This window comes from Lagopus muta, chromosome 1 (genome assembly GCF_023343835.1).
Source record: "Lagopus muta isolate bLagMut1 chromosome 1, bLagMut1 primary, whole genome shotgun sequence".
Taxonomy (NCBI): domain Eukaryota; kingdom Metazoa; phylum Chordata; class Aves; order Galliformes; family Phasianidae; genus Lagopus; species Lagopus muta.
In genome coordinates, this window is record NC_064433.1 from 88,476,616 (window position 1) to 88,491,435 (window position 14,820).

Here is a 14,820-nt window from a genome sequence, read left to right on the forward strand (position 1 = left end):
GCCATAGGTTTATTTCTAAATATCAGAACCCATACATAAATATGAGAAAAGGGAAAATCCAATAATGTTTTAAGATCTTTGCATATCAAATTCAGAACTATTTTGTTTTGAGGATATAAACGTGGGTTGTGTCCTTTCTGGAAAGAATTTGTCAACAGAAGCAATGTAGCCATTCTCAACTCAGTGGTTCAGTATTTGTCCATGAATCTTCAGCAGTTCTTCCTAAGAAACAGATATCTTTACTGTAAAGATTTCTGACCATGTCAAGACCATTGGAAAGAGATTCTCAAGTCCTAACTTGGGCTGCAGGGGTAAGCCAAGACCAGACCATAACAACAGAAAGTGCTGAGCTCTCTGCAGGCTCCTCTAGGGTGGAAGTCTTCTGAATAACATGCAGAATGAAGGGCACTGAGCCTGGATCATACATAACAATGTCCCAGCCTGAAGGAAGGATAAAGCCGTGTCTCTGGTGGGATCTGGCCCAGCAAAAGGCACGTGTGGTGACTGTGTAGAAATAACTCTTCAGTCTTAGGTTCATGACTGTATCACCCAACTGTGGATCTGACAGAGATGGATTTGGGGGCCACCATAGGGGGAAAAAATGAAACCAGGATTCACCGGGAAACAACATCAGTCACTACTAGCGACTGTTCTCCTGAAAGGCAAGTGAGAAGGTCTGGGGATCCTCTAACTTTCTGCTTATTTTCCCTAGTATGTTCATGGCTGATTCCTCTCCCTGATGATACCCCTACTCATCTGACCTTTGAAGATGCTGCCTTCTTGTCTCCAGCAACTTTTCTTTGCTTTCCTTCTCCCTACCAGGAGCTGGCCGAACTGGGAAGAATTGTGTTCCTGTGTCAACACCCCCAGGACACAAGGAGCCAACCCCCCCAAACCATGCCCCAATCCTGTGCCAGGTGTTAGCAATCTATCTAAAGGACAACTGTGGCAACCAGGGAACTTATGAAGTGGTGATGGCCCTAAGGTGATGGTCCCTGGCCACTTCTCCAGGCTGGGACCAGAAGCATAGCACCTCTGGGCAGAAATGCAAACCAACAGGGATGGGGAGAATATGTTGTTTAAAAAAAAAAACCTGCTGATCACCTGCCTTTCCCTTTGCTAGTCATTCTTCTTTGTGGCGTAAGTGGAAAGAGAAAGACTAAAGCCTGAAAATGAGACTGACCCCCAGGAAGTGTTCCTTTGAATTTAATTTTAAGGCAGTTCTGCAGACTTTCTTCCTCTTTTTTTTTTTTTTTTTTTTCTTTCTTTCCGTTTTTTTTCCTTTTTTTTTTTTTGTAATTTTTAAAGAAGAATTAATTAAGGTCAGACTCTGCATTTCTTAACAATCGAAACATACTGCTATATCTAAAAGTTGAAAGCTGCAAGGTTTGCCTTGAAGTAGCCCTCCATGGCGGTTGTTTTAAAGCAGAGAGCTGCATTACCCAGAGCCTTTTCTAAATGCTTAGGAAGGGAAAGCTAACCTCTTTCTTTGTATGCACATAGTTCAGGAACTGTGTAAAATAAAAGTAAGAGGGGAGGGGATCTCAAAAACAATGTCAGGGAAAAAAACAACAGTGATGTTCAGGAATGAAATTGTTGCTAAAATAAAATTTCCAATTTGCTTCCTGGAAAATGAGATTGAAGGGGAGAAATGGGGGCAAAATTGAAGATAATTGTGCCAAGTGCCCCTCTCAAATAGGAAATAAAATGAAGATTTACACACACACACACCCCTAGACCCTGCATATGTCACCACCTACTACTGCCAACAGGTTCTGGGAGCCTCACCATGAAAGCATGATCTAAGAAAAGCCTCATGCAAGTGTTCAGCTGTATGTGGGACATGATACTGACCCTCCTGATGAAGGAAAGCACTGAATTCATAAATAGCAGAGATGAACACAGACAGAAATTATATAGAAACTGCTTTGCATAAAGATACTCTTGTGAGATAGGCGTAAAGACAAATCCAGAACAAAATCATCAAGCGCAGAGGGCATTCTTCTGCAATTACAACCAGAAACTAGCATGGTGCTTGGTCTCACTGCTGGCTTACTGTGTGGCTAAAAGCTGTGAGGCTGGACAGTGAAATCCTTGCACGCTCGTCCCCAAGCACAACACCCTATCACACTGCTGGCTTTAGGTTTCTGGAATTGCATTGGATACAGACACGCTTGGGGAGGGGAATCTACAGCCAATCCTGCCCTCTGCAGGCTTCTTTCATAATGCAGCTTGTGTTCTTGGATTTGGTTTGCAGGTTGGAGTGAAGCAGTGGAGTTTCTGGATGTCTCTATGCTGTCTCCGTGATGGAGGAGCATCCATCTCCTTTTCTTGATGGTGCTGGATGAGTGGCACTAGGTTGATTTCTTTGGCGACCATGGGGTTGGCTCCTAGCATGGTGCTCAGTGAGCTGCTGGGCAGTGACCCACGTGTAGTGCCTCTCAAAACTTCTTCCCAGAGCAGAGAAAAACTGGGAGCTGCTGGTACCCTCTTTTCTTCTCCCTCAGGCCACCAGCCACCTGCATTTACTCAGTAGAGTTACACCTGGCAAGGCACAAGCCCTTATGATGGCACCCTGAACTTACTAGGGTGGCTCTGACAAGCCTGCAAGGAAACCCAAGCATTCCTGCTCTATTTTTAGGGAGTTTTAGTTATTTCCAAGCCTGAGAGCCCTTGCAGTCTGGGGAATAAATCTGTGTAGAGTGACGGTGAGCAGCAGGAATGGCATTAATTAATGATTGACCAGGTAGGAGGAAGTGAAAGAAAGTCTGATTGGTCTCCTGGAAGACTTTTGAAAAAGGCGCCCAAGCTGAGGGCCAGCCTCCAAAGTGGCAAGAAGTGGCAAGTTCGGGATACACACTCAGCCCTACAATGTTTCTGCTGCTCTGCCTACTGCTGCTCTGCCAGAGCTGCTGGCTGGAGGCTGCCAGGGGTGAGTAGGAATGCCCTTTCCCTGTAGAGGCTTTCTGGAGCATGAGCAGCCTTCCTAGCTCAGGGGCTAAGCTGAACTCCTTAGCTCCACGGCCTTGCATTTCCAATTCATGTCTCTGAGCAGTGCATGTTTCTTTTGGGACAGGCTGGGGCAGGGAGGGTAGTCTCCTGGCTATGGGTCACTCCCTGCCCTTTCATAGATGCCAACATGGGGGGCACAGGGATGTTCTCTGGAATGAAAGCTGTTTTACTGCGGCTTTACAGGACACCCCAGAGCTGTTTGGGGCAAAGAGAGATTATTTTGGCAGCAATGGGATATGGGCAGGGAGGTGACTGAGGCAGGAGAGATAGCACTTCTGTCTCATGCCCAGCTTCAGGGTGGGTGGTGGCCCTAGAGGGGCCACATATAGGGACCACACACAGGGAGTGAATAGATGACTCAGATCTTAACTTCTTGGGTTTTTTTTTCTAAGACACCTTGCCCAAAATGCATGAATGAGGAAACCCAAATGCATAGAATTATAGAATATCCTGAGTTGAAAGGGACCCATAAGGATCCTTGAGTCTAACATTTGGCTCCACACAGGACCACCCCAAGTCCAAATCCTTTTTCTGAGAGCAGTGTCCAAATGCTTCATGAACTCCAGCAGCTTGAGGCTGTGCCCACTGCCCTGGGCAGCCCGTTCAATGTCCACCGCCCTCTGGTGCAGACCCTGTCCCTAACTCCCAGCTGTCCCTCCCCTGACACAGCTCCATGCTGTTCCCTCAGGCCCTGCTGTTGTCACACAGAGCAGAGCTCAGGGCTGCCCCTCTGCTCCCCTCGTGAGGGGCTGCAGGCTGCCATGAGGCCTCCCCACAGCCTTCTGGGCTGAACCAACCAGGGGCCCTCACCCACTCCTCCTATGTCTTGCCCTCCTGACTCTTCACCATCTTTTTAGTCCTCCTTTGGACATTGCTTATTAGTTTTAAGTCCTTCCTACACTGTGGCACCCATAGTTGCATGCAATGCTCTAGGTGAGGCCACACATCCTGATGCACTCCAGGGTACAGTTGGTATTCCTGGCTGCCAGAGTATACTGTTCACTCATGTTAATTTGCTGCTGAACCCCAGGTTCAGGGCTATGTACAGCAGGGCTCATGCTGAAGTCCTTCATTGGTGCATCTTCCTGTCAGTTGATCCCATATCTTTTTCTCCTCACCAAAGCACTGCTTCATGGCTAAGAAATGCATGCCATAGACTAATCAAGTGATGGCCACTTGCAAACAAAGGTTTCCAAGAATCTCCGAGGAGCCTTTGTGGACTCTCATTGGAGTTTCAGCACTCTGCAAGACAGGATGCTTCAAGGGACTACAACTTTTCCCAGGTAAATTGTGTTTTTTCTCTCCCTCTGATTTTGTGTTCTGGTTTGTTTCTAGGTTTGGAGGAAGCAGTGAAGTGTGAAAACATCACTGAAGCAAGCCTCGGTGAAGAGGCAAATTTCTCTTGCAACTTCTTACTCCCAATGGATGTCTTACAAGTCACTTGGCAGAAGATAAATGGATCTTCCTTCCAGAACATAGCCACTTACAGCCAAGCCTATGGGCTGCGACTGATAGGATCGTTTCAGAGGAAGGCACGTTTCATTAGAGCAGCCCTGAACACCTCAGCCATCACTCTGCAAAATCTCACATTTGAGGATGTGTCCTGTTACAGATGCATCTTCAATGCGTTTCCTCATGGCTCTTTCAGCAGCGAAGATATATGCCTCAACATCCAGAGTAAGTTTTCCACTAGCAGCTTCTCACTTTCTGGCATGCAGCACAGGTGTGGTGGAGTCAGAGGGCAGGTGAATTGTTATCCCCTCCATCCAAAGCAATTTGCTACACAGCAGCATCTGCTCAGTGGATATTCTCCAGAATCACCACACCTGTCTATAGAGCTAGTGAAGGTAAAGAAGCCAGGGGATGCATTTGGATAAGAACACTGGTACAGAAAGCTGACCTGTCCAGCTATGACCTCTAACTCCCCTGAGTGTAATAAATGTCTTCTCTCATTAATTTCTGAGCTAACAGGGGAATTTGAATACCATTTGGCTACCAAAGGTTTCCTTACTGCTGTCAGCTCAGCAACAGGAAGGTCTCCTCCAGCATCACCCGGTTGGTTGATGCAGGCCTGGACAAGTCCCTCAAGATACACCACATCCAAAACCCAGATGGGACACTGACAGCAGCAAACAGATGCACCTTCCATGTTAGGTGAATCTACACCTTGGCTTGTTTCCTTGACTACCCACAGAGAAGGAAAATGAAGTCATTTCAGCTCACAATAAAAAGTCAAGGCTGAGTTTGCATGGAGAAGCACAGCTTGAAGCAGGGAGTGCTTTAGAAATCAGTAGTGACATTGCTAGCCAGCTCCAGGGAAACAAAAATATAACCATATTCTGTGCAAGTGCCCACTGTTTGGCTGCTGTCTGGATAAGCACTGGCATGTGCAGTTGTAGTAGTGCAACTTGTCTCAAAGGGTCTGATCTTATTAGAGATCTTTTCTGAGAGTGCAGACCTTATGTGGGATGAAGATTTCTTAATTTGGAAACATATAGAAGACTCCTTCCTATAGTACTTCTGTGGCTGCATGATGTGTGTGTATGTAGGTGTGTATTATTTACATAGGAATCACAGAATTGCAGAGGTCGGAAGAGACCTCCAGAGATCATCGAGTCCAACCCCCCTGCCAAAGCAGACTTCTCACATCAGGTTGCACAGGTGAACATACTTACATGCATCTCTGAATGATTCTGTTTATACATAATCACTTATTTAGGGATGATATTCTCCAGCATTATCCCCATCTGGAATGTACTAGCAGAGTAGGCCCTCACTATTGAATAGTGGGGAGCATCTTTCACAAAGAGGGTCTTATAGGAGGACACCTCTCAGGAATGGTGAAAATCTTCCCTAATTATAAAACTTCTTTTTACAGAACGTGGAAACACAGACAAACCAGAAGTCAAAATGTTGGATTTGATTTCCCCTGATACAAGAGGTATTTCTCGTATTTATTTAAAAATAAAATGATTAATGTTTCAGTTTAGTCACAACCTCTGAAGAGGACAGAAGAAACATACTGACACTCCTCCATGCTTTGTGTCTCTTTATAGGTACTCAGAAGAGAATAGGCCTTGTGGTGTTCTGCATAGTTGCTGTCTTAGCAGTCTTGATACTTCTCATCATGGGGCTAATGATGAGAAAAAGGAGAAAGTAAGAGTGATTTTCATTTTCTTGTGAAGGACATGGCTTACCTGTGTTCACATTGCAATTTGCCTTTCTCTTTCCTGTTGGTGTTTTTATATGCTTGCACTGGAAACTCACCCATGTGGAAACACTAGTTTTAAAGCAATAAGATTCAATCTAAATGCTAGATTTATGAGTACTATGTGATGAGTTGGTGGTTTTTTTTTTTCAGACTGCAGAAACAGAGATCACACAGCACACCTGAAAAGGAGAAAGGCTTACAGCAGGATGTAAGTGAGCAATTTGAAAGCCTGAACATGCTGAAGGACCAAGACAGTGCTTGTCAAAATAAGGTAATGCCAATGCCCAGCACTTCCAGCAATTCTTCAAATCTTTCAGAAGTCCTGGACAATTATTGAGAGGAATATGACAGAAAATCTTATTCAAGATAGAATCATAGAATGGCTTGGGTTGAAAGTGTTCTTAAAGACCATCCAGTTCCACCACCCTGTCATGGGCAGGGTCACTACCCACTGGACCAAGTTGCCAAGCATCTCATCCAACCCAGCCTTGAATGATTCCAGGGATGGGACATCACTTCTCTGGGCAACCTGTTCCAGTGTCTCTCCACCTTCACAATGAAAAATTTACCCCTAACATCTCATCTAAATCTCTCTTTTAGTTTAAAACCATTCCTTCTTGTCCTATCAATATCTATACATGTAAAAAGTTTACTTCCCTCCTTTTATAATATTCATTTAATTTGGAAGGCCTCAATGAGGTATTGCTGGAGCCTTCTCTTCTCCAGACTGAACAAGCCCAGCTCCCTCAGCCTTCCTCACAGGAGAGGTGCTGGAGCCCTCTGTTAATCTTCATGGCCCTCATCTGGATCCTTTCTAAAAGCTCAATTCTTACCTGTGCTGGGGGCCTCAAACATGGATACTGGGGCTTCACAAGGACAGAGTAGAGGGGGATAAGCACCTTCTTCTTCCTGCTGAATACCCTTCTTTTGCAGCCCTGAATATTGTTGGACTTCAGGGATACAAGCCTGTCTTTAATTTACCAGGACTCCTAAATCCTTCTCAGCAAGGCTACTTTCAAGGAGTTCTCCCACTCTGTATACATATCTGGGATTGTCCTGACCCATAATGTAACACCTTGCATTTTGTTGAATCTCATTAGGTTTACATAGGCCCAGCTTTTGAGTTTGTCCCTTTGGATGGCATCCTTCCTCTGTACATATTAACTACACCATGCAGCTTGGTGTCATCTGCAAATGTGCTGAGGGTGTGCTCAATCCCATCATCTATGGTATTGATAAAGATGTTAAAGAGCACCAGTAGCAAAATAGGCCCTTGGGAGAAAGCACCCATCACCGGCCTCCACCTGGACATAGAGTGATTGACCGCAACTCTCTGGCTAGGGTCACCCAACCAAGTCTTTACTTGCCTAATAATCCACCCTTCAAATTCTTATCTCTCCAATTTAGAGATAAGGATGTGTTGCAGAGCCATGTCAAAGGCCTTGCACAAGTCCAGGCAGATGAAATCCTTTGTCTATTGATGCTGTCATTCCAACATAGAAAGCCACCTGATTGGTCAGGCATGATCTGCCCTTGGTGAAGCTGTGATGTCTCAGATCACCTCCATGTCTCACACGCACCTTAACATCTTTTCTCGGAGGATCTGCTTCATGATCTTCCCAGTCACAGACATGAAGCTCACCAACCTGTAGTTGCTGGGCCTTCCTTTCCACCTTTCTTGAATATGGGAGTAATGTTTCTCTTTTTCCAGTCACCAGGAACTTCACCTGACAGCTATGACTTTTCAAACATGATGAAGAGTGGCTTGGCAACAACATCAGTCATCTCCCTTAGGACCCTGGGATGCATGTCCTCTAGCCTCATAAACTTGTACACATTCAGTTTCATGAGGTGGCCTTGGACTTGTTCTGCTGGGGTCCACTTGTGTGGCACTTTCTGTAGGGCTGTCATGCTAGCTATTTGAGTGTGAAAGCCAGGATAAGCCCTCACTGTCAAATCTCCACTGCTCCAGATAGCTGCAGGGTAGGTGACAGCATACGTGCCCCAGCTATGCTCTAGCAGTGCTGGGGAGTGCCTGGAGCTTGAAGGAGGAACGTTGGTCTGCAGTTAAGAGGAAAGGCAGATGAGGTACTGGAAATGCCCAGCTGTGTGGATGGGATGTCCCTTCTGGACAAAGGTGATGCAGCACTGCAGAGCTCAGGCTCTGTGACTGGCAGTCTTAGATTCTTTCCCAGAAAGGTTTGTCCAGCCTCGCTGCTCACACAGGCATCAGGGTCTACTGGAGGGCTGGTGGCATCCACAGACACAACTGGTGAGCGACTGTGGCTGCTCTTTGGCCCCATTAGTCACTTCTTTTTGATTTCCTATGGGTTTCCTCTTCTTTCAAGCTCTTGCTAGTCCTGTTGTCACAGACTGATTATGATAGAGCTCTGGTTTTAGCAATAATTTAGGTTTTAAGAATACTTTCATGACAAATCACAGGGTTAGATAGCATTACTTAATCATAAGCCAATTTAACAATGATTCAATGGAGCTTACAACAGTCAAATACATTGACTTAAAGGTTTGAGAATGATAAGGTTCATCTGAAATTTAGAGGCAGAGTATTCTGAGGGGAGGTTTCTAAACTCATTTGGGTGAATTACTTAGCATCCCTTTCATCATCTCTCAGTAAATAATGAGATCTGTTCCAAAAGGAATTCCACTTTTTCAGTGTTGAATCTCAAAAATAATCTATGCTGAGAGGTGTCCCAACTCTAGGGGAGATCAAAGATCTCAGCAAACTGAGGTCCTCGAGAGCTCAAGGGGCTCTTTGCTTAGGAAACCCTTAACAGCAGGACCTTGAGATAATTGACTTCAGTCAGAAAACTTTCTGTTCTGGCCACAATTAAGATGAGGCAATCTTGGAATTTTCTCCCAGTTGTGCAGTTCCAGTGTTCCCAGGTTGCACAGTTCTGCTACCTCTCAGATCAGGCTGCAATTCAAGGAGCAGCAGTTCCAGGTATGTTCAGGGAGTGCCTGAGCATCTCAATGCACTATGCTTGAGCAAAAGCAAAATTGTGCCAGTGGCTTACGCTGAGATCACAGAGTAGCTTAGGGATGGCACCACCACACCAGTGCTATGAACAGGAGCCCTTCTGTTTTCTTGTCCTCAAGATAATGGTCATGTTATTGTCGTTAAGTATTGTGCTGACTTTTTTACAGAGGCAGACACCAGGATCTTCAGTTTGCAAAAGGCCACTAAATCTGAGGATAAATCTGGAAGAGAACGAAGGAAGAGAAACCTGGAAGAGAAACAAGAGGCTCGTTTTTTCAGAGGAAGCTGACAGCCAAGACAGTACCATCCACAACATAACTGTGAAGGAGTTCACTGAGTTGTGCAATAATGAGCTGGGCTGCACACTCAAGAAGGACAACAGTGAGACAGAGGCATGTGAGGAGTCTGAATTACACTCTGCCATGGCTACTCCTTGGCCCAGTACAGGAGAGTAATCAGCCCATCAAAGCCCTGTCTCCACAAGTCCAGAGGAGCACTGAGGGCTTCACACAGGTGGGGAATTCAGGCTAAGGGCTCAGAGGAGGGGACAGCCTATACCAGCTCTCCTGCTGTCTCAGCAGTCCTACAGTCCCAGAGTTCAAGTGTGTATCCTGTCAAGATAAGCCATCACTGGAGCACCTTTTGAACTTAGGGGTCACTGTTTTATGAGGGTATGGGACATGGGATGGGATGCAGCACGAGACACTGTATGTTTTTTTTTTATTAAATGACTTTCCATTTCCTAGTCTTTATTTGATACGCTTGTGTGTATGGGGCTCTAGTGCCAGCAGCTGGGCTGAGACCGTGGTGTCAGGGACTAGAGACACCTACATGAGCCAAACCAGATTGACCAGGGTCAGCATCTGTGTGTGGTGTCTGGGGTGAGTGCGGGTGTGCTGTTCGAGAGCCAGCAAGCATGGAGGTGGACCGGCTTGTGAGTAGATGACACATGGCTTGGGAGTCACGGGTGGCTGGTTGAATCCCACAGCTGTGGAGAAAATGGCATTGTCCTCCTGTCAGAGGCACCTGGCAGTAAGGGTAGGAGCAATGGGAACAAGAAGTTCCTATTCAGTGTGATAAATGTTCTTTTCTTATTGGACAGACATTGGAACAAGAGCCCGGAGAGGCTGAGGAGGCCCCAGCCTTGGACACAGCCAAAATTCACCTGGACAGGGCTTGGAGCAACCTGATCTCCCTAGTCCTGCTTTGTGCGTGGTCCTGTGCAAGGTGACATCCCAGATTTCCTTTAGGCTGACACCCTGTGATGACATTTTTGGCACTATGGGTATTCCCTCTCTATTTGAACTCTTCACTCTGTTCTCACTTTCTAGTAAGGCTGTGAGAGGAGAGGTCATGGATGTGGAAGACTGAATTTACCATATTGTTCTTTAGAACTGCAAGTTCTCCTTTTATTGTTCCACAAATGATCAGGCAGGAGGATCTGTGCTGCAGGTGCATCAAGGCCTGTGGGATGTTACCAAGACAGACATTTGGAAAAGAGTTACATGTTTAAGAGCTTAGGATGGGAAGCTTCCTCCACAGTTCTCTATTTTATTACGTGAAACTTTACCAGTGTCTCTAGGAAGACTTCTGACAGCTTATGCAGTTGCAGGGCAGAGTGCATTCTTTTCCAGTGGCAGAGTACCCTCTAGTGGAAGAGACAAGGAATTGGAGGTGCAACGGAACGAAGGTGGAAAGGCCTCCTGTGAGTGCCTTCTTAATTCGATGTGCTTGTTTTTATTTTCTGTTCTGACTTGTAAATGGAATCATAGAATCTCCCATGTTATAAGGGACTCATAAGGAACATAGATTCCAACTCCTGGCTCTGTGGAGGACCCCCCAAAAATCAGACTGTGTGGCTGAGAGCACTGTCCAAACACTTCTTGAAGTTTGTTGAGTTAGGTGCCATGACTACTGCCCTAAGGAGCCTGTTCCAGGACTCACTGACCCTTACAGTGAGGAACATTTTCCTGATATCCAATGTGAATGTGAAAGCTTGGATATCCTTAACATCCAAGATACAAAGAAGATAGCTAATCCTCCCCCAGGCCAGTGATATCCAGGGCCACAGACTCAAATCTACGTGCTGCATTGCTGCCTTCCAGGTTTTTCCTTTAGGCCTGCCTTCACACACTTGTCCTTGTGCTTCTTGTTCTTCTGGAAGAAGAGGATTTCCCACAGCATCATGTCATGCATGCGTACCCAGCAGGACTGGCTGGCTAGACATCCACAGTTCTCTCTCCAGCAGCAGATAACCTCCCTCAGGGTCATTGAAGATAGTAAAGTAAGGAAGTACAGCCACAGTGTCACACAATGAAATGACCTTACAGAGGCTGTCCAGCAGAGAACACTGACTAGGGTCACTGAAAGGCAAAGTGACCAATAGGGAACTTGATTTCAGTCCTGCCATGCAGCCCTGGAAAACATGCAATGAATCTTGCATTCCCAAAGGAATAGGGACGTGCTCCCAAGTCTGTTCTGAAACTGTGATGACCGAAAGAAATTCTAGAGAAAAGTGCAGGCTCTGGGCTGTGCAGCAGTGAGTGGCAGTGTGTCACGGTTTTATGACTTTTGTTATTGGTATTCCACATCATAACATCATGTAAAGCACTGGGAGTTAGAGAGATAATGCTCCAGTTCTGTGGACCGTGGATAGCTCATGGTACCTGGTTCTCAGAACAGAACTACGTATCCTACAAGACTTTCACTGTTCCATTTCCATTTTCCATTCAGAGGGAAAGATAAAACTGCTTACAAGTCACAAGACTGCTCTTTCTTTTGCAGCTCCTCTCTGCAGTGTGTGCTTCCTAGCCATCTCACCTACAGCTTCAGAGTAAGGCCTTCGGTTTTGGACACTTTCATTCTATTCGATTTATTTGCCTCAATTCCAATCTTGTATTCCGATATCATATTTGGTAAATTAGTTTTTCTCCCTTATCTTCTAGTTGCTGTTTTGTTTTCAGGCCCATCACCCTACCCATTTCTGCTTTTTCCTCTTCTCCCTCTTCCCAGGTGTGGGTCAATGGTCCCCCACTCCATTACTCATGGAAACAGGTTGAACTGGCCCGTAAACCATTGACACAGTGTCCAGCTGGTCTTGTAAGGTTATCCCTATATACTGCTAGAAGGTAGTACAGGATTTATCCTCAGTGCAGAAGTGTAATTTTCCTAAGAGTAAAAAGGTAGCTCTGGTGATTGAGAAGGAAGAACTGAAAATATGATGAAGTGCACATCAAGGACTCAGAACAGGTGGACAGGAATAGTTTCAGCTTTTCTAGGAAGTCTCACATACAGGCTTTTTTTAAAACACTTCAGTACTGGACATGTGCAAGTAAGATTAACATGTTGGGTTTTTTTTGTTTGCTTGTTTATTTTCTTCCACTAGTGATCAGGTAGAAGTTTAAAAGCACTCTTTTGATTCTTTCTGCTGAAATGGCATTAATTGTTCCTTTTGGTCTTAGTAATCGCAAAAGGAAGTCCCTTCAGGAGGAAAAACATTGCCAAGAAGCTGAGACCAAACCCAGCCCCACTAACAAGATGCAGATGAAATGCTCAAGTTATCTTTACTTTCAGTGTACCCTTCTCAGGAGTTGCAGGAGGTTCTGTGGGAGGGCAGAAATCTTAAAAATTTGTAGTAGCACTCTCACCTTTCTTTTGAGATGTCTTTCTCCCCAGTGATTACCCTGATCTTCTTCCAGTTACCTGTCCCTAGGAAGACGGAATTAATACTGTCTGGGTGCAAGAACATTTATTTGTCTCTGTAATACGCGATGTGCTTCTGAACAGGTCTGTGGAGCAAGTCGTGTCCTCAGCCTTTGTCTGACAGGTAGAGAAAAAGCCCCTATATGAAGATAGTGAGAGAGATATGAGAAATCATTGAAGCAGAAAAGACCATTGTGTTGTACTGGGAAATAAGAGACGGGAAGAGTATGCCTGATTAGATACTGATATCTTAGATGTATCAAAGATGAATGGTGTACAACGGCTCCCACTTCTGTGAAGTCCACCTAATGCAAAACATCCTTTTACAGCAAAGATTAAACATGTCCATTTTACACTATGAGAAGGACACTGAGAACCTGGAGTGTGTACAAAGAAAGGCAAAGAAACTGGTGAAGGGTATGGAGCACAAATCTTACAGGATGATTATTCAGTCTGGAGAAGAGGAGACTCAGGGGAGGCCCCATCACTCCCTACAATTAACCTGAAAAAAGGTTGTGGAGAGGGGCATGTCAGTCTCTTCTCTCAGGTAACAACAACAGGACAAGAGGTAATGGCCTTAAGTTGCACCGGAGGGGGGGGTACAGGTTGGATATTGCAAAATACTCCAAAAGAATGATGCACAGGCTGCTCAGGGAGGTGGTGGAGTCACCGTCCTTGGAGGTGTTCAAGAACCATGTGGATGTGCTGCTGAGGGACATGATTAGTGAACATGGCAATGGTTGGTGGTTAGACTGGACGTTAGCAGTCTTTTCTAACCTTTATCATTCTCTGATAACAGGTAATAAATGCTCTGAAACAGGCTGGACCTCCATATAAAGGTATCCAAGTATTTGTGAGTTTTGGTAGTCTAACTTGAATTTGATGTTGAAGGAGGGATATGTGAATTCACAGAATCAGAGCCAGAGGAATGCTAATCAGCAGCCCAATAATCTTGATGTGACCTCCAGCAGCTGATATGGCCGGTAAAATTCAGTACTTTTCCCACAACTGAAATCTCTATTACTACCAGTAGCCTTAGTCTAACCCTCTATTTTCTCTTCCTGAAAATGACAGCAGCATGAATCAGCTGTACTGTATATTTCTTTCTCAAACCTGAAAAAGTTTTGCAGTTTTTGGCACAAACGTTCCTCTTAGAGGAGGTCATTAGCCTAGAAATCAAGGGAAGAACCAAGAAAGGCATTTGCAGCAGAGCTTCCACTGAGAAGGCAAAGGAAAGACTAAAGTTGTCTTTAAGTTGAACTTATTCATGACAGGAGAGATCAGATCTCTTTCACCAGCACACAGGTAGCAATGCAGGTGAAAAAAATAAAAGGAGCAGCCCAAATAACTCTCCAAATTTTAGGACAAGTTACTTCACCACCTTTGTTCGCATTAACTTCTAAGGCTTTATCGCATTGAAGCACTGGTATTGGCTCAGCTACCACCTGCTTTGGGAAAGGCAACTGAGATTGCCAAACTGAGCTGGGATGCAAAAAGAAACAGTTGAAATGACAGCACAGAACAGAGCTGAAAGAGACTTTTGTGTCTTCTTGTTCCATGATGAATATGAAAAGTTTCTATTTTCTGAAGTTGCTGGACTGCTTGGAGTACTTCCCATTTGCCTCCGTCTGCCCTGAGGTTACCTTTGCTTTTTACCTACTACTTCAGAACTACCTTCTCCTTGCTTAGCTCTGGGTTTTGAGAGAAGCAGCTCTTTTACTTTCCAGACCCTTTCATCATTTTCTTTTTTCTTCTTTTTGTTCCGCCAGCCCATTGAGGGAACAGAAAAATGTAGACAAATAGAAAATCGTTCCACCTCAGAAGATATGAGTTGATGGATGATCTAATGGATGACCTAACGAAAAATATTCAAGTCCCTTGAATGTCCCCCTTATCT

General features: G+C 45.1%; 1 protein-coding gene across 1 annotated transcript; it reads left to right on the top strand.

The window, feature by feature from the left end:
• The first annotated feature begins 2,769 nt into the window (after positions 1-2,769).
• LOC125700367 (uncharacterized) lies at positions 2,770-9,919 on the top strand. The gene is made up of 6 exons (XM_048960912.1): positions 2,770-2,932; positions 4,348-4,689; positions 5,891-5,953; positions 6,069-6,168; positions 6,374-6,494; positions 9,389-9,919. Exons 1-6 carry the CDS (start codon positions 2,872-2,874, stop codon positions 9,674-9,676), a joined length of 975 nt encoding a protein of 324 aa, XP_048816869.1. The 5' UTR covers positions 2,770-2,871; the 3' UTR covers positions 9,677-9,919.
• The last annotated feature ends 4,901 nt before the right edge of the window (positions 9,920-14,820 follow it).